At 37.9% G+C, this 25,888-nt stretch overlaps 2 protein-coding genes across 5 annotated transcripts in view; both read right to left on the reverse strand.

Moving 5' to 3' along the window:
- GFM1 (G elongation factor mitochondrial 1) overlaps positions 1-910 on the reverse strand; it is a 57,134-nt gene extending 56,224 nt beyond the window's left edge. The window contains exon 1 of the mRNA XM_066369853.1: positions 737-910. Coding sequence (XP_066225950.1) covers positions 737-814 — 78 coding nt within the window. The 5' untranslated portion in view covers positions 815-910. The remainder of the gene's footprint in view (positions 1-736) is intronic.
- Positions 911-10,105: 9,195 nt separating this feature from the next.
- The window catches only part of MLF1 (myeloid leukemia factor 1), a 39,181-nt gene continuing 23,398 nt past the window's right edge, over positions 10,106-25,888 (reverse strand). Inside the window, exons 2-7 of one of the 4 annotated variants that reach the window (XM_066369861.1) lie at positions 25,624-25,759; positions 19,735-19,818; positions 17,965-18,093; positions 14,812-14,971; positions 12,725-12,863; positions 10,106-10,392 (exon numbers count right to left, since the gene is read on the reverse strand). In XM_066369861.1, the coding sequence (XP_066225958.1) occupies positions 10,287-10,392; positions 12,725-12,863; positions 14,812-14,971; positions 17,965-18,093; positions 19,735-19,818; positions 25,624-25,759 (754 nt within the window). In that variant the 3' untranslated portion in view covers positions 10,106-10,286. Of the gene's footprint in view, positions 10,393-12,724; positions 12,864-14,811; positions 14,972-17,964; positions 18,094-19,734; positions 19,819-25,623; positions 25,772-25,888 lie in introns of all 4 variants that reach the window. The other 3 variants (XM_066369860.1, XM_066369863.1, XM_066369862.1) reach the window with 3 other exon arrangements.

Here is a 25,888-nt window from a genome sequence, read left to right on the forward strand (position 1 = left end):
TGATCCTCCTTGCCCCCTTTACTGTAAGTTACAGCAAGCAAAGCTGTTTGATGGCTTACATGTTCCATGCAGTGGTGCCAACAGTGCCAAGGCAGCCTACAAAAGGTTTCCAACTTCTTCTACACAAGAATAACTGACATTTTAAAAAACGTTAATGGGAGGGGGCGGAATCTCGCAGTTTATAAAATTAAGACACGATATAAACATCTTCCTATATGACTGCACATCCAAAATGCAGTCTGGGAAAAGGAAAGCAGACCTTGGAAAAAGGGTAAAACTATTAAATGAAACTGGGTTGAGTCAATCCCAGGGATACCAGCGAGCAATGCAAATGAAGTTTGCGTGACAGTAAAAGGATCGACTCCGACCGAATCCTGCTTCACTCTGCGTCTCCGCAAAGGCGCAAACAAGACCACAAAGAAGTTTAGTCCGAGCGCCCAATTACATCACCCGGTGACGACGGACGGTCGGACCAACGGACACTGCAGGGAAATGAGTCGGAGTCTGGTTCGAGCCGGCACACACTAACTGTTCAGCTGTCTTGGCCTTCACTGCCATCACTTAAGAAGAGGCTCAACCCTGAGTGGGAGCGCGTCAGGCCTCCCAGGACAGAGACGCAGCCGTGGTGACGGCATGTGGGACTCGCGCGGGGCACGACGCTCGTACCCGAGCGAGCTGTCAGGAAGGCGGTCCCGGGACCGGCCCGGTTCGGTCCCGCCTAGCCGGACACTAGTACCTGCTTCCCCCGCCAGCCCAGGGCGGCCAGCACCCGCATGAACGGCCCACGTCCCAGGGCCGCGCTCAGCAGCCTCATGGCAAATGCAGAACCAGTATGAGGCTCCGGGGCCTCCGGGTCAGCTCAGCAACCGGCACCGCCGTGGGGAGCGCTCCAAATCCCGCCGGAAACAGTGAGGAGAGAGCACTTCCGGAGCAAAGACTTCCGGGGCGAACAGGAAAATAGGGAGAAGCTTCCGGACTTCAAAGTAGAGCAGCGCCCTCCACTACCCACTACCCCAGCGCCATCTGCCGGCTTGGGTGAGAAAGTGCACTCTTTGAGACTAATCAAGCTTTTGTATACTCCCAGGAAGATGCAGCCTTTAAACGTAAATGTTTTGCAGATGTAGCAACATGGAGAAATGTTTATAACAGAACTTTAGTTAAAAATAAAATGCAAAGACATTATCCATGTGTTGGGCAAATACATGCCCACTGAATTTGCTCACTTTTAGTGTTAAAAAATGGCGCTGGGCAGTGCCAAGTATGTAATCTGTTAAATTGCAAATTATCTTCCTGCTTGGGAAAGGCCCTTGTCTTGCTAATGTTTTCTGGAGGAGAGGTTTTCCTGCCAGAAAGTTTTGAATAAAGGAAAAGGAGAGCGAGAGAGAGAAGCCAGGTTTGCAGAGTTAGAGCAGAGGTAGTCAACCTTTTTATACCTACCGCCCACTTTTGTATCTCTCTGTTAGTAGTAAAATTTTCTAACTGCCCACCGGTTCCACAGTAATGGTGATTTATAAAGTAGGGAAGTAACTTTACTTTATAAAATTTATAAAGCAGAGTTGCAGCAAGTTAAAGCATATAATAATAATTACTTACCAAGTACTTTATATCGGATTTTCGCTAAGTTTGGCAGAATAAATCTTTATAAAACAACTTACAATAGTTAAATCTATCTTTTTATTTATACTTTGGTTGCTCTGCTACCGCCCACCATGAAAGTTGGAACACCCACTAGTGGGTGGTAGGGACCAAGTTGACTACCACTGAGTTAGAGCAAAGAAAGAAGCCATGTTGGCAGGGAGAGAGAAAGAAGCCATGTTTTGCAGGGAGAGCAGAGAGAATGCAGAGTGCTGAAGAAGAAGCCAGTGTGTGCAGAGAAAAAGAAGGTGTATGTAAGGTCAGTGGATAATGGGGAAAGGTCAGGCCTGGGAATTTTGGCTAGGACCGCCCACAACCAAAGACACCAAAAGAAACTTCCCAGGAGCCCTTTGGAAAAGAGCAACACCTCTGGCAGCCACATCATATTTCATCAGATTTCACCACATCATATTAACTCGTCCACCCTAGGGATCCTTTAAATATCTCTCACATGGGTCACTCCTTGCAACTTGCCTAGCCTCTGTCCCCGGGGCCAGGGAACCTTGTCGGGTGGGATGCACAGTCTGTACTCAATAAAGCTTTTATTATTCCACCCTTTGTGGCTCTGGCCCCTTCCTTCTTTCTCGGTGGGGAAAAATACCTTACATTTCGGTGCCGAAAACCTGGAAGGAGTTTGAAGTCTGCAAGGGCCGCTCCCTTCCCTTCCCCTCAGAGAAAGAACCAGGATCTCCGACCTCCCACCCACTTTGGCACACAGTGTGGTAACTCCCCTGCCTCCAGCCACCCTTGAGTTCTTTCCACTGAGACTCCCTGTCCGGAAACTGTAGCTACGTCAGGAACCTCTTTCCGTTCCGAATGCATGTGCCCATGGAGATGTCCCGAGCACATCCACTTAACCTTATCCGTCTGTGGCCAGAGCTTGAGTTTTGGGACACTAATGCTCATCTCTGATCACTCTGAGGACTGAGGGTGGCCGTGGGGGCACAGGAATCTCCCTCCCTAAAGAAGAAGAAACTGTTCTTCTCTGCTGTGGCCAGGCCACAGAACCCACTGGTTTAGCCTCCTGAAGGGACTTTTGGTTTTAACACCCTCACCAATTTAACTATCACCAAAAAGCTGGGAGCTGGTTGGAGATCCTTTATATTCACGGCTTCTAATTATTCACGTGCCCGTCCTTAATCTCTGTGCCACCTGTTCCACTGCGCAGGCCTTTTTCTGACCAGAGAAACCTCACCTAAAACCTCCACTCCTGATCTTTCCTTCTCCGTGGACTCCCAACTCTCTCCCCCTCCTGCCTGACCCTCGAGGGTGCCCTTCTCTCAGGACTTCTCTCTGGTCCCTCTGTGGACCTCTTCGCCCGGGTCTCTTCCCTCTGAGAGCCCCCTCCCCTCCCTTTGCCCTCCAAAATCCTGTTTCTTATTCACCACTACCAGTCTCTCTTTCTCCTCCCCTGCTGGTCAGGGGCCCCTCCCTTCTCCACTGTGTTCTTAAGTCCCTCCTCTGTCAGGCCATTCTCCACCTACTATTGGCTCTTACACCGGTTTGCAGGACCCCAATGCCCAACCCCAATTTTCTTACAGGAAGTTCTGGCCCTGTCCTGCCTCTGGCTCTAGTGTTTCTGGCTGGATCTGGGTGCTGGGTTCCCCACGAGCCCCCCTCTCTTATTTTCACCCCCAAACCCCTATCCAGGACTTGTGAACATGGCATTTAAAGTTTTTAATGGTCCCAACTAGTAGAAACAGGCCAAGGCTACTCGCCAGGCCCACATGCAGCAGAAGGTAATGCTCTAAACCCAGGCTCTAATGGCAGCCCTGAGGCCAGCAGAGCAACAGAGGCAAGGCACAGGAAGTCCCCGACCCAAGTCCAAGCCACAAAGAGGGATCCCACTAGCAGCTTGCTTTAAGTGTGGCAAGGAGGACCACTGGTCCCGGCAGGGCCCGTGCCTGTGGCTGCCCACTGAGCCCTGCCCTGACTGCAAATAGCCCGGTCACTGGTGGAGTGATTGCCCCTTTGGGCAACAGGCTTTTCCTCGGCACCTCTACATGGAGGACAAACCACCCAAATGGAAGGCCAATCCAGCCAGGTGGGTGCATCACTCAAACTCCTAGGACTGGACTCAGAGAACCCAGGGTATGCTGCAACAAGTGGGTAAGTCCATCTCATTTCTTGTGGACATGGGGGCTACCTTCTCTTTTTGCCATCACACTCTGGACCTCTAGTTCCCTCACGGGTCTTGGGTATGGGAATGGATGGGACCCCTTCCATTCCCCTTTTTACCACTCCTGACATGCAGTTTTGCCTCAAGATTGCCTCCTTACAGGATCACTGGCAGTTGGAACCACTGGACTCCATCCATCTCCAGCTCACCAAAAGGCTGGACCCTGCAGATCCTTTTATTACTCCTCTTTTTAAAAAATCCTTACAGGACCACATCCACGAAGTTTCTCCAGTCACGGCCAAACAGATGTTCCTCCTGACACCCCTCAAAGCCACAACTTTCTGATCTCCCCCTCTCCACGACACCCCTAATCAGCAGGAAGTAGCCAGATGAATAAACGGCACCCCTATTCTATTTAACACAAAAGGTCAGAATGTAAGGTCGGTGGATAATGGGAAAAGGTTAGGCCTGGGAATTTTGGCTGGGACCGCCCACAACCAAGCGCGCCAAGAGAAACTTCCCAGGAGCTCTTTGGAAAAGAGCGACACCTCCGCCAGCCAGTGAGGTTTCACCACGTCATATTAACTCGACCACCCTAGGGACCCTTTTAATATCTCCCACACAGGCCACACCTTGCGACTCCCCTGGCCTCTGCCCCCCGGGATGTGCTCTGTACTCAATAAAGCCTTTATTATTCCACACTTTCTGGCTCCAGCCCCTTCCTTCTTCCTCAGTGGGGAACAATACCTTACAGTGCGCAGATGGGGAACCAGAGCTGAGGGACTTTGTGAGCTCTGCTGAGACTGGTGGGGCCTTTGATTCTAGGAGGAACCAGAGAAGATTCTCCTGGTTGTGGAACCAGAGAATGTGTCAGTGACTTTGGGAGCCCTGCTTGCTCATCAGCCAGTGTGAGACTTTAATAAAGGAATGGCCCACCATATTTGGCTCCACTGTTTCTTTACCGTCAGCCTGAATCTAATGAGAACCTGCATGTGCATGGCTGCGACGGCCACGACTACTGGACATACACCATGTTATTACAAATATAAAAAATAATTATCTGTAGGACACGACCTGAAAAGAACGTGGAAAAATAATGAACTACCAATTATTTGTGCATTTTCTCATTTCCATATGTTCAGTCATTGGTCAATGTTAATCGCTGTATGTCCAATCCAAGGAAGACAGTATCCTTGATGATTCCACTTGAATCTCTTAGCAGCATCTAAAAAAAAAAAAAAGTCTAATCTTCCTCCCAAACCTTTCTGCAGTCTTCACTGCATAAGTGGAAACTGTTGAGTTGCCTATACCAAAAGTTATTTTGACACCACTCTTTGCCACCCCTAATCTATCAGCATATGCTATAGGCACTACCTTCAAAAATCAATCAAGGACCTGCCCCTTATTGCCACCTCTCAAGCCTTGTCACCTTCACAGAACTACTGGAGTCACCCTTGCTGCTTGCTCTACTCAATGTAGTAACTAAAAGATCCCTTTAAGTCAGATCATTTCATTTCTCTGCTGCAAACACTCCATCCAGTGAATTAATTGTTGCTGTTATCTCTGCTTTTGTGTAGGTTAACTAAAACTAAAACAAACAAAATTCTGAAAAGGGTTCCCCTCCCTGTCAGAGTAAGCGCTGACAGGGCCCTGCTTGAGCAGCTAAGCCAATGTAGCTCTTGCTCGTTTTGCTCCAGTCACAATGGCCTCTTTGCTTCTCCTCACACGACCAGTCATTGCTCTTCCCGCCAGGCCAGTGCGTGTTTCTCTTACTTTCTTCTCTCTGTTCAGATAGCCCATATCTGTGAGATGTTCCCTGACCAGCTGTTCTACAACAGCAAGTCCCCCTTTCTATCTTCCCAGGCTGCCTCATCTTCCTGCGGAGCACAGGAGCACATATCCAGACATTTGACATACCTGTTTATTGTCTGATTACCAATGAGAATGTCAATTCATAAGGGCAGTGATTTGGTTTTAATTGCTGTATCCCCTTGAATGTGTGAGGTGAGATGTTCAATAAATATATGTTAAATAAATGAATGAGGTCAAATAAATAGAAATAAGAGCAAATTACAAGGGACAATTAAAAAACCAGACAATGATAAATTTTGAATTTACTTTTTGTATATCACCCATGTATTAATTTATAATAAAGGATTTCTAAGCTTTGATAAATTCATTAAAGTTGAATATATCTTTAAATAAACTCTTTTCATTGTTAGGCTTTAAAAATTTTAGTTTTAATATGCCTATTTGTCTAAAAAATATAAATTGAACCCATAATTATGTAAATGGTAATAAAATTAAGGTTTTTACTTTAAGATAATTGTGTTAAATAAAGCAGTATATTTATTACACTGAAATTAGTAAAATCCCTTTAGTAAAAATTCATACTCATTATCCTGTGTATATATTGATATGTTCATATTTTTCTGTAATTATTACATCAAATATAGCCTTTTTATTAATACCACTTTTAACTAAAGTAATCTTTTGTTTTGTTTTCAAACTGAAAGACAGAAAACCAAGCACTGTTTAGCTCAACTTTCATGAGTATGAGTACACATTATTGATTACTTCTGTTAAGTTTTAAAGTGGTAAAATAGGACATACTATACATATCATCCAACCTATTTGCACATTGTGTTAATTCATAAGCATTTCATAATAAATAAAAATAAGATAAACTGAAACTATCTTTAGAAACCAAAGCTTTGTATCACTTTTACTTAGAAACTTTCCAAGCATCTAAAGATTAATTTAGCATTTGTAGGGTTTAGAATAGTTAACTGAGAATCTCAAAGATTAAAATTTTAGCTAAAATTTAGCTAGAGTTTTATACAGTATTGTTAAAGGATAAAACTGAGGCATGGTAAAAATGCTGTTTGAGCAAAATCAATCCCAGTAGAGCAGTGTGAGTCTGGAAGTGATCTGGAGTGCTCCTGCAAAAGGAAGCTGGGAAAGACCTTCTAGAGGCAGAAGCAAAGAGGAAACGCTTTGACTGTTTTTTTTTTTGTTTGTTTGTTTGTTTTTTAGTGCAAGTAATTTATTGAGGACATGCTCTTGGAAGGAACCTTTAGAGAGAGAGGAGGAAGGAGTATAGGGTGGAGAAAAAACTCGCTTTGACTGGCTTTAACTGAAGGCTTTGCCTTGCTTGGGAAAGCTTAACTGGCTGTTTGGGATTGGGTTCTTTATGTTTCAGTTTCTTAACCTTGAGGCATTACAGAGTTAGGTTTTGTTTTGCTCACAGGGTCTATTAAAGCTTTAAAGCCACCTCAATATAATGGCCTCCTCGCTTAATTAATTTAATACAAGTATGAAATTACCATATAAAAGGTTAATTACCATACCCCTTCAAGAAGAGAACTTATATTTTTTTAAAAAAATGATTTTAGAGAGAGGAAGAGAGAGAGAGAGAGAGAGAGGGAAACATCAATCTGTTCCTGTATGTGCCCTGGCTGGAGATGGAACCCTCAATCTCTGTGTGTCCGGTCAATGCTCAACCAACCGAACCATCTGGCTGGGGAGATAATTTAAATATAAGCCATATAGTTAAAAATTCTTTAAGTATGAAAATAACAGGTGGCCTCCTGCAAAAACAAAGTGGTCTCTTTACACAAAAACACATAAGGCTCTTCTTCTGAGGTTTTGTGTTTTTTGGTGTTGTCCTCTAAGGTGTTTCTCATGTGAAAGTCTTCAACATGTCTCAGTCCCCCAAAGTGGTCAAAATTCCCTGCTAAAGTTATGCCAGAAGTAGTACATACCTATTAGCTGACAAACCCATGAAAAACTGTCTGATATTCTATCAAATGTAAAACATTTCTATGTCTGTCTCAGGCTGACTACTGACCTGAGAAACATGGTTAGAAGGCAACATGGGTGGATAGGATTGTCCCAAAGCAAAATTCTCACACAAAGGCAAGACTAAGATAAATTTTCACAAATAAGTTGGTGGAAAAGCAGACAGAAGGTAGGAGATGGTTTTTAAAGCTAAATTCACCAGAGGACACCAAAATCTGATCAGAACCCCAAACCCCAGCATGACATTGGGGCCACAGAGCATCAGAATGCAGATTACTGTAAAACCCATGTAACCAGGGACAGAGGGGCCGTAGGAGTTCCCAGATACGTACAGCACTACCAAATTGAAGGTCCTTTTCATTGCAGTAAGGTTCGAGGTTGAGCCTCGGTAAAATCTCCAAATGGTCTTATCCTGATCAGTTAGTTCATTCAGGTTTCTGTAACAAAAATACCATAGACCAGATGGCTAATAAACAATAGAAATTTCATGTACTGGGGGCTAGGAAGTCTACGAGCAAGGCCAAGAAATTTGGTGTCTGGTGAGAAAACACTTCCTGTTCAAAGGTAGTCAACTTCACTTTATCTTCACCTGGAAGAAAGGGCAAGGGAGCTCTCTCTGGGTCTCTTCTATAAAGGTGCTAATTCTCTTTATGAGGCTTTCACCTTCCTGACCTAATCACCTCCCAAAGGCCCCACCTCCAAATACCATCACACTGCCACATGCAGGGCACCATTTGATTACAATGTGCCCCTGGCTTTGTCCTATGACAGTGAAGTATAATGGAGTCATGAAAGTAATGAAAACATCACTAAGACAGCACCAGGAAAATCTCTCAAGTGGCAAGGAGCCTCAATATGCATCTTGGCCTTATTATCAAAGCCACATGCACCAAATTGTTAATATTCTTGCATTCTCAAAAAAAAACCCAGGGTTCCAGAAAGATTAATGTTGTCTGTTAAGAAAAAGTAATATGTGAACTATAAGTTACAAAGCCTTATTTTTTATATTGACTTCAGCATTAGGGTAAAAATAAATTCTAAAAAAAAGGCAACTTCAGCATCATGTGAACACAAAGATTTAACATTTCATCTCTATCTCTCTAGTGGCCCCTTAGAAAGTACTGTGGGGTAAGAAATTGTGTGTGTGTGTTTAATTAAGCTTTTATTTAATTTCTATGGTAAATAAATTGGGAGGAAAAGAAATATCCATGAATTCTCTAACTACTATATGATGTACAGAAGTTTTACTCTTTTAAATACAATTATTTATTAAAGTGCCTTCATATTTGAATATAATGATTCGAGTTATCATAACTGTGATAATTTAGGCAAAAGGAGAATAATTAGTGTCTACTCTTGATATTTTGCTTATCAAGTGAATTTATGCAAGTGTTCTTTATCATGCCTTATGACAATGCCCCAATATTTTATATGTCATTAGTACACTAAAGTATAGAAAAGAAAAATTTTAACATCTTTAATACATGCTCAGTTACTTTTCATTATAGAAATTAATTGAAACATACACATCTTAGTGACTAATTAAAGGCATGAAACATTGACTAGTAAAATTAACAGGATATGATACAGAAAACTAGACAAATATAAGCATAATCACATAACTCAATTTCCAAGTTTAAAAAAGGAAGATAACAGGATTATAGAGTGACAGTAGATTTCCTGTCCTATTTTTTCCCTTGAAACAATAGACTTAAGAGATAAGATTTTATATTCTAATAAAGTTCAAGCATAACTTTAAAAAAAAAACAAATTAATGCTTGAATTCTAGAATAAAAGTGCTAGAGCTGATTGTTTAAATGGTATAATTAAAAGGGGAACAACTGAATTATTTAGGTACCTTGCTCAAACACACACATCAGCTGCTTAAGAAATTTTGAGACCATCAATCATTCAGGTTTGCAGATTACCAAATGCATTTTCCTAAATGTCACAAAAAGGTTGAGCAGAGTTTGTTCAAGGACACTGCAACTTTAGAATGTTAACAGTGGAGACAGATTAAGCTGTTTGTAGGAAAGGAGAGTAGAAATATGCTACCTTAAGAAGTTACACAGAAAGGTCAGTGTAAAGTTTGATAAATGTTAAGAATGTAATATAGAACAAAAAACATACTGTATAAATTGTAAGAAGAAAACTTATGTATATTAGCAATTCAGAATATTTCTTTAAAAATAAACTATTGGTTATTTTCTTTATCAAAGTAATAACTAATTTCTCATAAGACAGTACTAGTATAGTTTTGCTTTAGTTTTTAAAATCTTTACACTAGCTGGCTAGATAACATATCAATCTTAACCTTTATTAACATGACTCTAATGTAGTGTTAGTAAAAACTGAGACCATTTTTCACATGTAACTCTCTGATAACTAATTACACAGAACTAGCTCCACCTTCAATCTTGTACAAAAGAAGATACAGCCACTAGGAGAATAATTGCAAAAGCAAAACCAGCATGTGTTTTAAACATTAGTATGTTTTAAAGTAAGGAGATTGTTAGAATGTTTAACAACTTTGCCACACTGTTGAAAATCAAAGTTTTATTCCTAGAGTAGAGACAATACAAAGCTAGCACTTCTAAGAACATTGAGATATCAGAAGTTGTTAAGTACAGAATTGGTTTAACAACTAGAGATTGGTCTTGTATGTATTATCCAGCACCATTGCTTTCTTTGTTAAAACAACCCAAAATAAACACATCAAATGCAAGGCTCTTTATTTCTTGCTGATCTTCACAGGTGCTCCTTTGATGTTGAGTTTGTCCACAAAAACATCTGGCCTTCTTCCGTATACAACAACTGGACTTGGATGAGATTTCTCCCTGAGAAACAGACATATTAAAATTAATATCGTTATTTAAATAGTCAGTGGTTTATAAATCATTAAAAACATGTTAGAAACCACTGTAATTTAAGCAAAATTTTATTTTAACAGTTCCTAATAGTTCTGAAAAACACTTGGCAGACTATTTTACTTAACATTTTTTAAAAAGCAGCTGCTTTCCTGAGACAGATTTAATAATTTATAGTTTAACCATGCTGTACAACATGGTAGCCACTGGCAATATTATTTATTTTTAAATTTTAATTAAAATAAAAAATTTAAAATTCACTTCCTCAGTTGCACCAGTCACAATTTAAGTGTGATTCAATAATTACATGTGGCTAGTGGATACATTTTTAGATAGTACAGATATATAACATTTTCATCATTGCATAAATCCATTTTAGAAAGTTCTATCACATGGTGCTAGTTTACAGAAAATGACCCTGATAAACCACAGATTTATAGATCATCTATAAAGAACATGCTTTCTTTTACTGGGACCTGGATTTCATAGTCAATCTCACCACTGTTAGGTTTTTATCAATAAACTTTTCAACAGATATTATCTAAAATTATATGAGTGCAGACTTTCTATAGACAATACTAGAGCTCTAAATTCTGAAACAGGCCCTGGACAGAAGACAGCTCGGTGGGTTGGAGCATTGTCTTCTAGAGCAGAGGTTGCCGGTTCAATACCCAGTCAGGGCACATACAGGAACAGATTAATGGATGTTCCTCTCTTTCTTCCTCTCTAAAATCAATAAAAATAATTCTTAAAAATCTAAACAGGTATTTTAAAATAAAAGATGTTAGCACATAAAATTCTGCATGAGACTGCTGATTTACTGGTACCCCGCTGTCCCCATTGGTTCTGGGAAGCCGCTGCCTTCTGCAGTGATCCTCCACTCCTGTGGCCTGGAACAGAATTCTGCTGGAAGTCCTTTTGAGGCTGCTTTCTCTCTCATGTAATTTCAACAGGAATTAGCTACTGTTCTCCATTTTTCCCCAGAGAACCAAATTAAATTGTATTTCTAAACTATATGATAAATGCATAAAAAATCTCTAAAAAGTTTAACATTTGTATTTCATAGCTATTCCAAAGATAATTCCAAAGGAGGCTAAAATTTTTGCAAAATTCTCCCAAAATATTCTATACAGATATTGTATTAAACAAGTGTCTAAAACTGCATTTACCATTAAATATTGATTTTTTACTTATTAGGAAAGTTTTGTTAAGCCTTTTAAATATAGCCCTGTTCCCCTTATCATATCTCTGGATACCAATATCATTAGCTGATATGAACTGTGAGTCCTACTATATTCACATAAAAAGCTGTATCATAAGAACAACTACATTATAGCATGTCACCATTCATTAGGAGGATATAGCCCATCTTCTGAGGCATAATTTGCTAGTGAGTTACTAATCATGTAATCTTGAAATACTTTTGGTTTTTAGGTATAAAATTAAATTTGTGTGAAATATTCAGATATAATGTAAAATTATTGTATTTCCCCATGTATAAGATGCACATTTTCCCGAAAAATTTGGGGTTAAAAACTGGGTGCATCTTATACAGTGGTTGTGGCATTTCAAATGCCACAGATGGAACTGAGGAGGAGGCAATATATGAAGACTGTGATTCTCATCAGAGACAGATGAGGACAAGCTAATGCAGGGGTCCCCAAATTACGGCCCGCGGGCCACATGCAGCCCCCTGAGGCCATTTATCCGGCCCCCGCTGCACTTCCGGAAGGGGCACCTCTTTCATTGGTGGTCAATGAAAGGAGCACATTGACCATCTCATTAGCCAAAAGCAGGCCCATAGTTCCCATTGAAATACTGGTCAGTTTCTTGATATAAATTTACTTGTTTTTTATTTTAAATATTGTATTTGTTCCCGTTTTGGTTTTTTACTTTAAAATAAGATATGTGCAGTGTGCATAGGGATTTGTTCATAGTTTTTTTTATAGTCCGGCCCTCCAACGGTCTGAGGGACAGTGAACTGGCCCCTGTGTAAAAAGTTTGGGGACCCCTGAGCTAATGGATGGGAGTTTTGACAGTGATGAGGAGTTGTATGAATTTTATGATGAATAAAACTTGAGTTCAATAACTTTATGTAATACATTTTATTTTCAAAATTTGGGCCCCAAAATTAAGGTGTAGCTTATACATGGGGAAATATAGTACATTTTTCACAAAAGATATTGGTGACACAAACAACTTGGATGTTAATGAGAACTTCTTGATAACAGAGGAAAATTAGATAACATTTTTTCCTAATTCTTCTTTAAACAACAGCATTTATTTTACAAATAACGTTCACCTTCTTCTAAGTCCTCGGAATCCTGAATTCTCATGCCCAACGCTTGGCATCCTAGTATTTTCTAGATTGCGCCACTGTCCTCCTGGTTTGTACTTTAAAATCTCATTTCGCCACTCATCATCAAAAGCATGAGCATCACCTAATTAAATATCAAAACAAACGGGTAAGTATTAAGGTATCAATTGTCAATAAATGCTGTGCTCACCACATACTTCATTCTAGCCTGATGTTTCCATCAGCCTAACTTGAAGCTGGAGGCAGGAAACAGCTTCAAATATAAAGGTTTCTGACTCGGTAATATTTACTTTTCTGTTCGCTCCTCTCCTATTCCTTGTGATAATTTTGTTATTGATTATCTGGTTTTTCATGCACATGCCTGGATATCCTATTCTTCTACCCTATGGATCCTTGACCTAAATATACTGACTTATAGTCTTTCTTACTGAGTCTTTTCATAGTGATCATCCTTTTCCTCTGCAGCTGGACACTTCTCTGTAGCTAGCACTTCCTCTTAATCTCACCATTTACCTTTCTAACCTGGCCTCACGAGCTTCTATGGTCATTTTCCTAACACAGGTTACTCATCTCTACTGACAATTTATGTTGTTATTAAGTAATCTAACTTTCATAACAACAATGATAGAAACTAACAATACTTATTCTTTCAGATTGCCTTAATAATAATGTATTCTTTCACTAAATTTTTCTTCAACATGTTAATTATTGTGAAGTATTCTGTATATATTTTAAAATGACAAAATTACAAAGGTTAAAATGAAAGGTTAAGATGTGATTTTCATCTCATTGCATAAGTTTAACAAACTTCAACCTTAAGAGAATTTCTTTTTCTAATATTATACAATAGTTCAAATCCTTTATTATGATCAAATATTTTTATTTAAAATACTTTCTGGCCTGACTAGGTGGTGGTGCAGTGGATAGAGTGTCGGACTGGGACGCGGAGGACCCAGGTTCGAGACCTCGAGGTTGCCAGCTTGAGCGCGGGCTCATCTGGTTTGAGCAAACCTCACCAGCTTGGACTCAAGGTCGCTGAATTGAGCAAGGGGTTACTCCGTCTGCTGAAGGCCCATGGTCAAGGCACATATAAGAAAGTAATCAATGAACATCTAAGGTGTTGCAATGAAAAACTAATGATTGATGCTTCTCATCTCTCTCTGTTCCTGTCTGTCTGTCCCTATCTATCCCTCTCTCTGACTCTCACTCTGTCTCTGTAAAATAAATAAATAAATAAATAAATAAATAAATAAATAAAATACTTTCTGAAAACAGGACATGAATACAACTTAAAAACTACAATGAGAAGAGTCAGGATACTGGAAAGACTTAAATTCATTAGAAAATTAATATAAAATCTAGAAATAAAAAGATTTACTTGTTATATACATGATATATTGTATGTTATTTATAATATATATATTTTAAAATACCAAAAATTAAAATCTCTATAAAAGCCTAATTACTCAGCAATACTGAACCATTTAAAAATATTGTAGCCCATTCAAGATAAAACTTTTAAGTAACCATTTAGAATGTTTTTGAAAAATATCATAGGTGACGATTCAAAATTATTATGGAGAATTAAAATAAGCACAATATAAATTATATAGATAGTAAAATAACTTTGAAAATAATGTTTACATATACATAAAATTACCAGAAATACACTAAAACATTTATAGTAATTATTTTGGATTAAGATTACAAATAGTTTTAATTCTCTTCTTTATACTTATAATACTTTTCAAATGTACATCTATGAAAATCAAAAACATCTAAAACTCATTTTATCTACTGAGTCTTACTAAATAATTCAAAATATTCTATTTCCCAAGTAGAAAACGAAAAATAAATGATACTCAGCATACCAAAAATTATCATAAAAAGAACAAAACTACTATGAAATTATGAAATCACAATTTTATTACTTTGATATGTCCTACACATTGATAAACTACCACCTCAAACTATATCTTATAAAATGTTTCTACAAAAAAAATTAAAGTTCCACCAATATAGATGCTATTTTGATTTTAGAAAGAAGAATGCTATTTTCTGTGACAGCTTACTTTCATTCATATTGATGAACTCTTGGTTGACCTCTTCATCTCCAGTCTTCTTGTTCTTTGATTTTTTAATGACATGAGCTCGGTCATGGAGATGATGACCAACAGATATTTTTTCTAGTCCACTGTCAGAATCTCTCAATGTTTTCCTAGTTTCTTTTATCTGTAAAAATAAATAAAATAAAAATTAGCTATATATAGTATATATAGAATGGATATAATTCTAAACTCCTCAAAGCCTACTTAATATAGAGATAAGACCACTGTTCTAAAAATAAGTGGTACTCAGTGGTACTACCAACTTTCAGTAAAATTACAGTAATAGTTCTTCTCTGCTATTTCCTGAATTCCTTGAAATTAAAATGTCCAGGACTAATAGAACCAATACAACTTAACCTTTTTCAAAATTGTAATCAAATATTAAAACAAAGAATAAATTATATTAAACTTAGTGCCTTCAACACTGCCTTGACAATGTAACAGATGGGAATATATGCTAGCATTCCTATAAGTAAGGGCAACAAATTATTCAGCAGTCCTGTTGACGGGATTTAATCTCATGACTCCCACCTATGAATTCTATTAGTTATTAGAATATTTATGATAGCCAAAAACTCTTAACATGGTTTCCTGTGTGACATCTACATTTATATTCTGTTTACATATAACACACATGTCACTTACAGAAAGTTAAAATTAAAATTCCTGAGATAAATTAGCTGCATTATTGCAAAAGCAACATTAAAACGTATGTTCTGTTTTTTGGTTTTTTTTGGTTTTTTTTGAGAGAGAGAGAGAGAAACAGAGAGACAGAGAGAGGGACAGTTAGGGACAGATAGGAAAGGAGAGAGATGAGAAGCATCAAATCTTTGTTGCAGCAACTTAGTTGTTCATTAATTGCTTTCTCATATGTGCCTTGACGGGGGGAGGGGGGTTACAGCATAGCAAGTGATCCCTTGCTTAAGCCAGTGACCCTGGGGTCAAGCCAGTGACCTTTGGGCTCAAGCTGGTGAGCCCACACTCAAGCCAAATGAGCCATCACTTAAGCCAGCGACCTCAGGATTTCAAACCTGAGTCCTCTGCATCCCAGTCCTCTGCATCCCAGCTCTATCCACTGCACCACTGCCTGGTCAGACAAAAGGTATGTTCTTATATATAAAAACTAAAAAATGAACCACTCACACCCATTAGACAGGCAAACCTAATTTTTTATGGCAACTCACATACCCGAGTTTGTGGAAGCTGACTGTTTCGATCACTGTGTGATAGTAACTTGGTAATTTCTGATAAAATGACACACACCTCCTACAACCCAACAATGCCATTCCTAGATCCTTTGTTCAAGGAGACATGTAAAAATATGAATAAGTAAAAAATTAGAAATACCTAAATGTTTATCAGTAGAAAAGTAAATTGAAAAACTGTGGTATAGCCTGACCAGGCGGTGGCGCAGTGGATAGAGCGTTGGACTGGGATGCGGAGGACCCAGGTTTGAGACCCTAATGTCGCCAGCTTGAGTGCGGGCTCATCTGGCTTGAGCAAAAAGCTCCACAGCTTGGACCCAAGATCGCTGGCTCAGGCAAGGGGTTACTCGGTCTGCTGTAGCCCCATACTCAAGGCACATATGAGAAAGCAATCAATGAACAACTAAGGTGTCGCAACGAAAAACTGATTCCTGTCTATCCCTCTCTCTGACTCTCTCTCTGTCCCTGTAAAAAAAATAAAAAAATAAAAGGATGAAAAAAATACATTTAAAAACAGTGGTATATTCACATTTCAAATTCTATTAAGCAGTTATAAAAAAACCAGAGCTATACACATAATTTGAATAAATCTCAGAAGCATATTGTTTAGCAAAGTCAAGTTGCAAAGGACCATGCAATATTAAATCATTTATATAAAGTTTAGAAATCTGAAATAATTCATTATATTGTTTCTGAAACACATATAAGTAATAACACTGTAAAACATGCATGAGAATGCTAAATTCCAGATCTCTGTATGAAAATGGTTCTCTTTGTGGTCGGGAGAAAAGGAGAAGAGACCAAGGAGAGGGAACCCATTGGAAATTTTAACTGTATCTGCAAAGTTTTTGCTTAAAAAGAAAACAAAATGAGAGACCACTTAATGGAAATAGAGAAAAATGTTGTGATTTCATTATACTGGGTAAAAAAAATATGGGTATTTATATTACTCTTTTTTGGGGGAAGAGAAAGGTCGGTGAAGGGAGGGAGTCCCTCTTAGTTGTGCCATTGATTACTTTTGCTTATGTGTGCCCTGGGGCTGGAACAGCTGCTTTGGGGGTCAGCCAGCACCCTTGTGGTTGAGCCCTGACAGGGGCTTGAACAGGCAACCTAGGGTCGAGATGGCACCATCAGGATTGAGCTGACACCTTGAAATGAGCCGGTGACCCTGGGATCGGCGAACTCAGGCTCGAACTGGCGACCTCAGTGTTCCAGAACAACACTCTGTACCCACTGCACCATGCCCAGGACTTTTCTGTATTATTCTTTATGTCCTTTCTGTATGCTTGAAATACTTCATGAGTTAAAAGTTCATTTACTTCAATTATAAATTAAAAGTAGACATTTATTTCATGAAACAAAGACTTTTTCATTGTCTGTGTACCTGTCAACATGTAAAGGTAATAAACATCAATAAATATTTACATTAAAAAAAGGTAGAGTGGGGGAGACAAAGAAATGCCCTATGGCAGTGGTTCCCAATCCCCGGGCCGCGGACCAGTACCGGTCCATGGGCCATTTGGTACTGGTCTGCAGAGAAAGAATAAATAACTTACATTATTTCCGTTTTATTTATATTTAAGTCTGAACAATGTTTTATTTTAAAAAAATGACCAGATTCCCTCTGTTACATCCGTCTAAGACTCACTCTTGACGCTTGTCTCAGTCACGTGATACATTTATTCGTCCCACCCTAACGGCCGGTCTGTGAAAATATTTTCTGACATTAAACCGGTCCGTGGTCCAGAAAAGGTTGGGGACCACTGCCCTATGTTATTTCACAGTGATGTGGGTCCTTTGCCCTCCACACACCCCCACAGTGACAGGTCAGATCTTAATCATTAACATTTGACATAGGTGATCTACCACTCTACAGCTTTATAAGCTCTAAGAATGCGTAGGAAATACGTACTCCTCCTGGAGCCTGACGGGTCTGAGTTGAGGCCTGGAAAACCTTTGGGGGCTCATCTCCTACTTTGGAATAAGTCATAACTGAGGAAGAAGTAAACGAATGTCCATGTGGATCCACTGAAAGATTATCCTAGAAATAGAAATTGTACATCCGAGAGTTTAGTCAAATATGAAGAATGTCTGAGAATTTAAGTAAGTAACAACACTAACCAGAAGTTCTACTAAAGACACTATACGATCAGTATGGTGTAGCCAAGTAATGCTCCCAGGAAGGTCTTAACTTCCTTCCATTTTAGCCACCAACTCCTCTCTTTCTGAGGTATAAGAAGTGATTCACTCAAAGATACTTAAGTCTTTGGAATCAAAGACTTATGACTTAGATTTAAATATAGATGCTATGATACTTTTAGTCAGTGGTAGACACTTGTGTACTAGTTTGCTAACATTGAGCCAATTAGCTATACACCAAGTGTTTTATATCTCCTGTGGGTACCAGATTGCTACATTACTACAGTCATTTGGAAATGATCCTTAGATTTCAAATTGGATGATTAAATAATATGGGCCTTCTTCATATTAAATCAAGTTATTGTTTTGATATTAGTATTACAAGTAGAAAAGTAAGAGTATTAGTATTACCGTATTTCCCCATCTATAAGATGCACCTTAGTTTTGAGGTCCAAAATTTGAAAAAAACATGTATTACACAATTAATGAACTGAACTTTATTCATCATAAAATTCATACAATTCCTCATCACTGTCAAAACTCCTATCCATTAGCTTGTCCTCATCTGTGTCTGATGACGAATCACTGTCTTCATATATTGCCTCGTCCTCAGTTCTATCTATGGCATTTAAAATGCCACAACCACTGTATAAGACACACCCAGTTTTCAGACCTCAGATTTTTCCGGGGGGGGGGGGGGTTCGTCTTATACATGGGGAAATACATGGGGGTAGTTTATAAGTAATCAGACTATATGGATCTAATTCAGTGTCTAAATATGATTCCTGAAATTTCTATTTTCAGATTTTTTTAAACACTAAGAACTTCTTAAAATGATACAATTCCTTTTAAGATTTTTTATTACAATTCCTTTTAAGGTTTTAGAGAGAGAAGGAGCCAGAGAGAGGGAGTGAGATAGTAGTTGCTTCACTTTAGTTGTTCACTGATTGCTTTTTGTATGTGCCTTGACTTGGGCAAGCCCAGGATTTCAACCTAGCAACCTCTGCGATCTAGGTCAATGCTCTATCCACTGCACCACCACAGGTGAGGCATACAATTCTTTTTAAGGAGACAAATTATAAAATCATTTTAAAAATCTAAATCCATATAAAATGTTCATTTATAATAGTGACCTTTAGCGGAACAGGCAACCTAGGGTCGAGATGGCACCATCAGGATTGAGCTGACACCTTGAAATGAGCCGGTGACCACTTCAAAAAAAAAAAAATTTTTGAAGTTGAATTTAAAAAATTTTTTTTAAACTTGTAGGTTGTGAAATCATTTTTTGTGGGTTGTGACCAGGATTTTAAAAATATGAAATAAAACAGAAAATATCAGCATGCATTGTAAATAGTATGATCATTTTCTCATAAAACCTTTTTTCAGGTATATTAATAGAGTACATAAGTATTGCGTATTAGATCATGATATAAGACATATTTTTCAACCACTGCGGACTGTGGTAAAGAAGTTTGAAAGCCACTATAATATTGGGTACCAATAACTGAAAATAATGTTCTTATCAATTTTATTTTTTACTTACAAAGTTTCTTTGTAATTCCTGCATACTGTTTTGCATATTTAACATCATGTGGTCCATTGACTGAAAGGGGTTGACATCTGTATACTATAGGATATTAGGAAGTATGTTATTAACTATGGCACATAAAAAAACAAATCAATCTTTCTAAAATAGCTGAAAAATTTCCCCTCAACTTATATAGTGAAATCTCATGCAGTAATTGACCAGGCAAAGATAAAGACTATACAATACAAATAATTTCTTAAAGAAAAAATTATAGCATAAACAAAACCCCAAACAGTTAACATATGATTACAGAACTGTAACACTATAAATCCATGCATACATACATACATGTGCACATACACATAAACAGGATGCAGCAAAAGTAGGTTTATAGTTGTCAGTATGCAAAACACAGAACTTATTCTTGTATATTATTTATCAATTATTGTATCATTTTTCATACAAATAAATCTTCTTTTGCCCCACCCTGTACATGCACGAACATATAAATATAGAGACATATCATTCATCAACTTTCTCAAAACGTAAGTTGGTAATATTTAAACAGAGTGATATATTCCGGGCTGGGACAACTCCAGCATAAATTAGTGTTTGAATATTTCCTTCTTCCCTCTCTTAATACCCCACCACACAAATAAATAAAACGTGGGCATAAGATACCAGTGTCACCTGCACATGGCCAACAGAAGCCAAGTCAGCCCTCTTTTCCTCTATTGTAGCGTCCAAGTGACAGGGGTTAACTCACCTCCTAATAGGCCTTGCATTTGTAACCTCCCATGGGAGGTTCAGTAAGGCATACCCTTGAAGCATGAAGTATCCTCCTTTAGGAGCATAGCTAAGAATTCCTCTAGAAAAGTGGTTTCTCAACCAAAAAGACTGTGACTGCAGCGGGGTTATCCAGGGAAATACTCATTTTTATTTGTCACAATTGAGGAAGGTGTATGACTGGCATGTAGAGCAGAGGCCAGGGACATTGCTAAACATCTTACAAAGGATAGGGCAGTCCCCAGAACAGGAATTATCAGCCCAAAATGTTAGCTGTGTCAAGGCTGAGAAACTGCTCTAGAAAAATCTATTAATAATTTTAGGTTTTATCACTGGAACGCTTAGCAGAAATTAAAAAGTAAAGCACACATTCTAGTGTATCACTGCATGCACTGTCCACAGTTGTGGACCAGGGAGAATGTTTGGTTTAAGCGACTCAAGCAGGAGGAGTCTCTGAGTCCTGGCAGGCGCTGTGATTCAACGGATATGTCAGCCCTTCTGGAGCTCCTTTTGCTGGGCGCCAAGCTGGGACTCAATAAAATTTATCACAGGCCTGTTTATGTTTCTTCCTTCTATTGGGTTTTATCGCTAGTAACAATGGGAAATGTATGGAAAAACCAAATTCTCATAATTCTGTTAATATTTAGAATGCTCAATTTACACCATATAGAAAACAAAGGCAAAACATTTAGATGTTGATACATCTTGGGGACACAAAGGACTGCAATAGAGTTAATCCTGGCCTCTCTGCCTCTGCTGTGGTCCCTTCTAATTTGTCCTTCCCCTACAAGATTTTTCTAGAGCAGTTTCTCAATGACCTCTCAAAAATGAGAACCTGACTCTATTACTATTTGGATGAAAATTAATCTTCTGCTTTCTCTAATCATGTCCACAGTCCTTACCATGGTTGAAAAAGTTCCCTGGTTACCTCTCCATCTTCCTCTAGCCACTCTCCAACTTGTATTCTAGGACCAAGTGATCCTAAATATTTTGCACTCCCTAACTTTCAGGTCTTTGCTGATACTGCTCCCTCTGTGTTGAACACTCTTCTTCCCTCTCTGCTTTTCTGAATAACTCTATTATTGCTTAAGGTTCAGAAAGTCTTCTATGATTGACCTCTACCCCCTTATCCCCAGAGCGTTACAGGCGTTTTCCTTTCTGTGCTCTCATGGCATGTTGAACTTCCTGTCATATCTGTATTATAACTGCTTATTTTCTTTGTAATTTGTTCCACTAAAAACTTTGGTCAGGAGGACACATGTTATAGGTTAAACTTTTCAAGGAGACAAATGATTAAATCTGACAAAAGGGAAAAAGCACATTTTCATGAGCATACAGATACACCCATAGGAAATATTCCAAAGTCATACTATTCTTTGCTGCTCCTCTGACTGCCTTTAAGGGTGCTGGAAACTAGAATCACAAAAAAATGTGACCCTAGGCCAAAAACACAAGACACAACAAGGACGGGTAAAAACCTGGCTGCAGGAACAAATCGCCATCAGAGACCCAGAACTGCAGCCAGTCTCACCTTCCCCAGTGTGCCTGCCATCTACAGTCTGCTGCTCTCACCTTCCCCAGTGTGCCTGCCATCTACAGTCTGCTGCTCTCACCTTCCCCAGTGTGCCTGCCATCTACAGTCTGCTGCTCTCACCTTCCCCAGTGTGCCTGCCATCTACAGTCTGCTGCTCTCACCTTCCCCAGTGTGCCTGCCATCTACAGTCTGCTGCTCTCACCTTCCCCAGTGTGCCTGCCATCTACAGTCTGCTGCTCTCACCTTCCCCAGTGTGCCTGCCATCTACAGTCTGCTGCTCTCACCTTCCCCAGTGTGCCTGCCATCTACAGTCTGCTGCTCTCACCTTCCCCAGTGTGTGTGCCTGCCATCTATAGTCTGCTGCTCTCACCTTTCGGAAAGTCATCATCAGCATGTCTCCAACTTCTAATCCCTTTTGTGAATCAAGTGAACATTCAGTCATCTATTAAAATGTGCTTTTAATTTTTGAACATTGATTTCATATATGTTGATGGGACTTACTTCAGAAAACACATGCAGAAACACTCTAAAACAAATTTAATACATGAAACAGGTTTTCAGTGCAAATACTAAAAGCCATTATGAAAGTGAAACTGCATGACAATTCAATTTGCTTGAGTTAGTGAAAAATATGGCAGAAAATATTACTAAAATGGTCTATGTCTCATGATACGAACAATACCACCCAAACTGCCAAAAGGCATAACAGACTCACTGCCTAGAAAAAAATTCAATTAATTTTGGTTATGATATTTACTATACAATAATCCCTAAAAACGAAAGAAATGCACAGTGCACTCACATAGTTCAGTGCTAATAAAATTACGGAACCTTTAAATCAACTAGACCTCACCATATATTTTAAAAATTTCCTGCTTATTAATCATTGTACAGCCTGACGGGAGCCTGGCAGGCGAATAGGGAAGGCCATATATCACTTTTAAATTTGACTACTATTTATTGAAGGCATTTGAAAAAAAATTTGCTATGGCAAATTTACACCAAAATTAATTAAACATAATGTTCAATGAATAAGATTATTTCATCTTTCCTTTGCTCAGCTATTCCATATTTTTAAAAGATCAGTTAATCTTGCTTATAACTGATTAAAAATAAAATTTATCTATATTAGTAACTTTTCAAAAGATTTATATCAATATTAAACAAAAATTTTAATAAATACCTCCTAAGAACTAATTTATGAAATAAATACAGACTTCATAAAGGATCACACACATAGATTTAAAAATATTTAAGGTCTCCAATAGCCAAAAGAATAATCAAACTTAATAGTTCAAAAATTATACTCCTCAATAAGTACAGGTGAATAAAACATTTTAGGCACATGCATACAAATTAAAAACTTTCATTACTTGAGAGTTACAAATGTTGAAAATAAATTTTAAATTTCTGGGTAAAAGCAGATATAGTCAGTGATCAATAATGCTGTCCCTGTGTAACTTATGTTGAAAAACAAAACAAACCTGTCTTTACATTAAAAATCAGTTACCTGATAATAAATACTCATACTGTGTATCTACAACAGCAGTCTGCAACGTGTCTGGGATGTATCAGTAAAGTTCCTCTTTTCTTTGTTTTCACTGAAAGAAAATTAATTCCTCTCTTTTTCTTGACTCTGGAACCATCACTCAATTTGAATGTCAGATGCTTACATGTCACATGTTGAATTATAAGTCGCCTAATTATACATATTCAAAGATTAAATTATCTAGTTTTAAGCAAAATTATCCTCTCAAAATAGACAACTGGCTTAAAAATAGCCCCATAAAGAAATCATGAACTGAAAAAATTCTAACAATACACACAAGAAAATGGCATAACTAACACTTTTCCTACTCTTGCAGGAGTCTGTTTTACCTCACAATATGGCAGATAAAGGTGATAAATGTCAAGAAATGGGCCAAAAATAAATTAAAAAAAAGTCAGGGTGTCTATTTTAAATATAGATTTTCCTCCCCACTATGCTTATCAGTTTACTACTCCAAAATACTCACTCATTTTAAAACATAGCTTCACGAAAAGAGAGAAAAGCTTTGTACAAACATTCAGTAGCAGTTCAAATAGACTAGGATAGCTAGCATGCTCAAAAAACCTATTGCTCTCATGGCTGTGGTCTTTTCCAACTTAGTGACACTCTGTTCCATCTTCTGCAGTCAATTTCTGTTTTGTTTTAAGCGTAAGTGTCCAGGAAAGAAAGATTTAGTTCTATTGCCAGTGGATGACCAGCAAGGTTACAGCTGATGTGGACAGGCAGCCTCAGTAAGAATTTTACAGCTGAATTATAGACCTTTATCCTTCTACACTTACAAAGAAAGTGTCACTTCTTGCTTCTTTCACAAAAGTTCATTTATGCACATAAATTACAAAGCACTAGATCTTTCCTTGCTATGGTTATGGCAGACATACAAAATATTTCAAGGCTTATGCGAAAGATAAAATTTCACATTTTATTTTTCTGCCCTGTTTAATAATTTTTCCTTCTTAATTTTAGACTTTTATGGAAAGTGATAAAAGTTATATATATATATGTGTGTGATTGTGTGTGCATAACCAAAATTCACTAATTAAAAGAAAACTAATTAGAATGTGAATATGTACTGAAATAATATGTATATAAGAAAAATGTGAAGATTACTTTCATTTAAATGACAAATGTAATTCTATCTATAAAACTTCTTAGGAGTATTTAAAATATTTTACTGTATTTAAGATAATTGAAAACAGAAAATATGAATTTTTTTTCTGGAAGATTCTGGAAGTTTTCTAGTTGATAAATTTAATGTTTACTGAGTTCCAAATATCTACATTTCAATTGCAAATATTCATCATTATTGAAACTCCTATGGATTTGTTATTCTTGAACTCCTATTCCTGAGGCTGAAAAAGCAATAGAAATAAAATAAATAGAAAAGTAAATAGTTAAAATGTATAAATATCCTGAGGTTTTTAAAAAAATATTTGAGTTGAGTGAGTAGCCTTCTAGCTTTGCTGACAGAGAAGACTTGAAATATATGAAAATATACAGCAGTTATGTAAGATTTTTGAACATAGTTAAAAGGTGATCTAAGTTTTGAAGGTCTATAATTTAGATTGACTTTGAAGAAGTCAATTGACTGTAGAGATGATTGGTTTTTCCTGGTCCAGTATAGATAAAGCATTATGGTATAGCTTTGGCTGCTATTTCAAAGTGGGAAAAACAATGTTAGATGGAACAGGAAGGATATTTCCTTCCCTGTTCTAATTTAAAACATGGGACACAATTCTAAGGTGAGAAACACACACACACACACACACACACACACACACACACACATATGCTTTAATTTTGGCTTATAATACATATAATCCTATGATCCAAAAAATTTTGGTAGCACAGTAAAATACTATACAGTTAACAATTCATTGTTAAAGGATTCAGGTTTCCAACAGGTTCTTCACTTTATAAAATAGTTATTTCTAAAACATAAGTATTAATCATATCCTATCATGATATAAATATATTATTGTTAATAGCTTTCTTCAAATTCCCATAGGACCTTCTAACTTTAAAATATAGAACTTACAGTCAAGGCATTTTCCCCACCATCATGTCCTGTACGATCATGAGTTCTTCTTCTACCATTGGAGATGCTAAGCAAGTCTCTTCCAAAAGGTTCAGAAAAACTTCGCACCATCCGTAGCATGCTTTCTCGGTGTGCACTAAAAGAATCACTGTTGAAAATACATATAATCATGTAAGAATAACTGTTGGAATTTAAATGATAAGCAGGCAGATAAATACTACAAAGAAGTATTTTGGGCTAACACGTTGGTTAAAGTGACAAAGGA

This window comes from Saccopteryx leptura, chromosome 2, assembly GCF_036850995.1.
Source record: "Saccopteryx leptura isolate mSacLep1 chromosome 2, mSacLep1_pri_phased_curated, whole genome shotgun sequence".
NCBI lineage: Eukaryota > Metazoa > Chordata > Mammalia > Chiroptera > Emballonuridae > Saccopteryx > Saccopteryx leptura.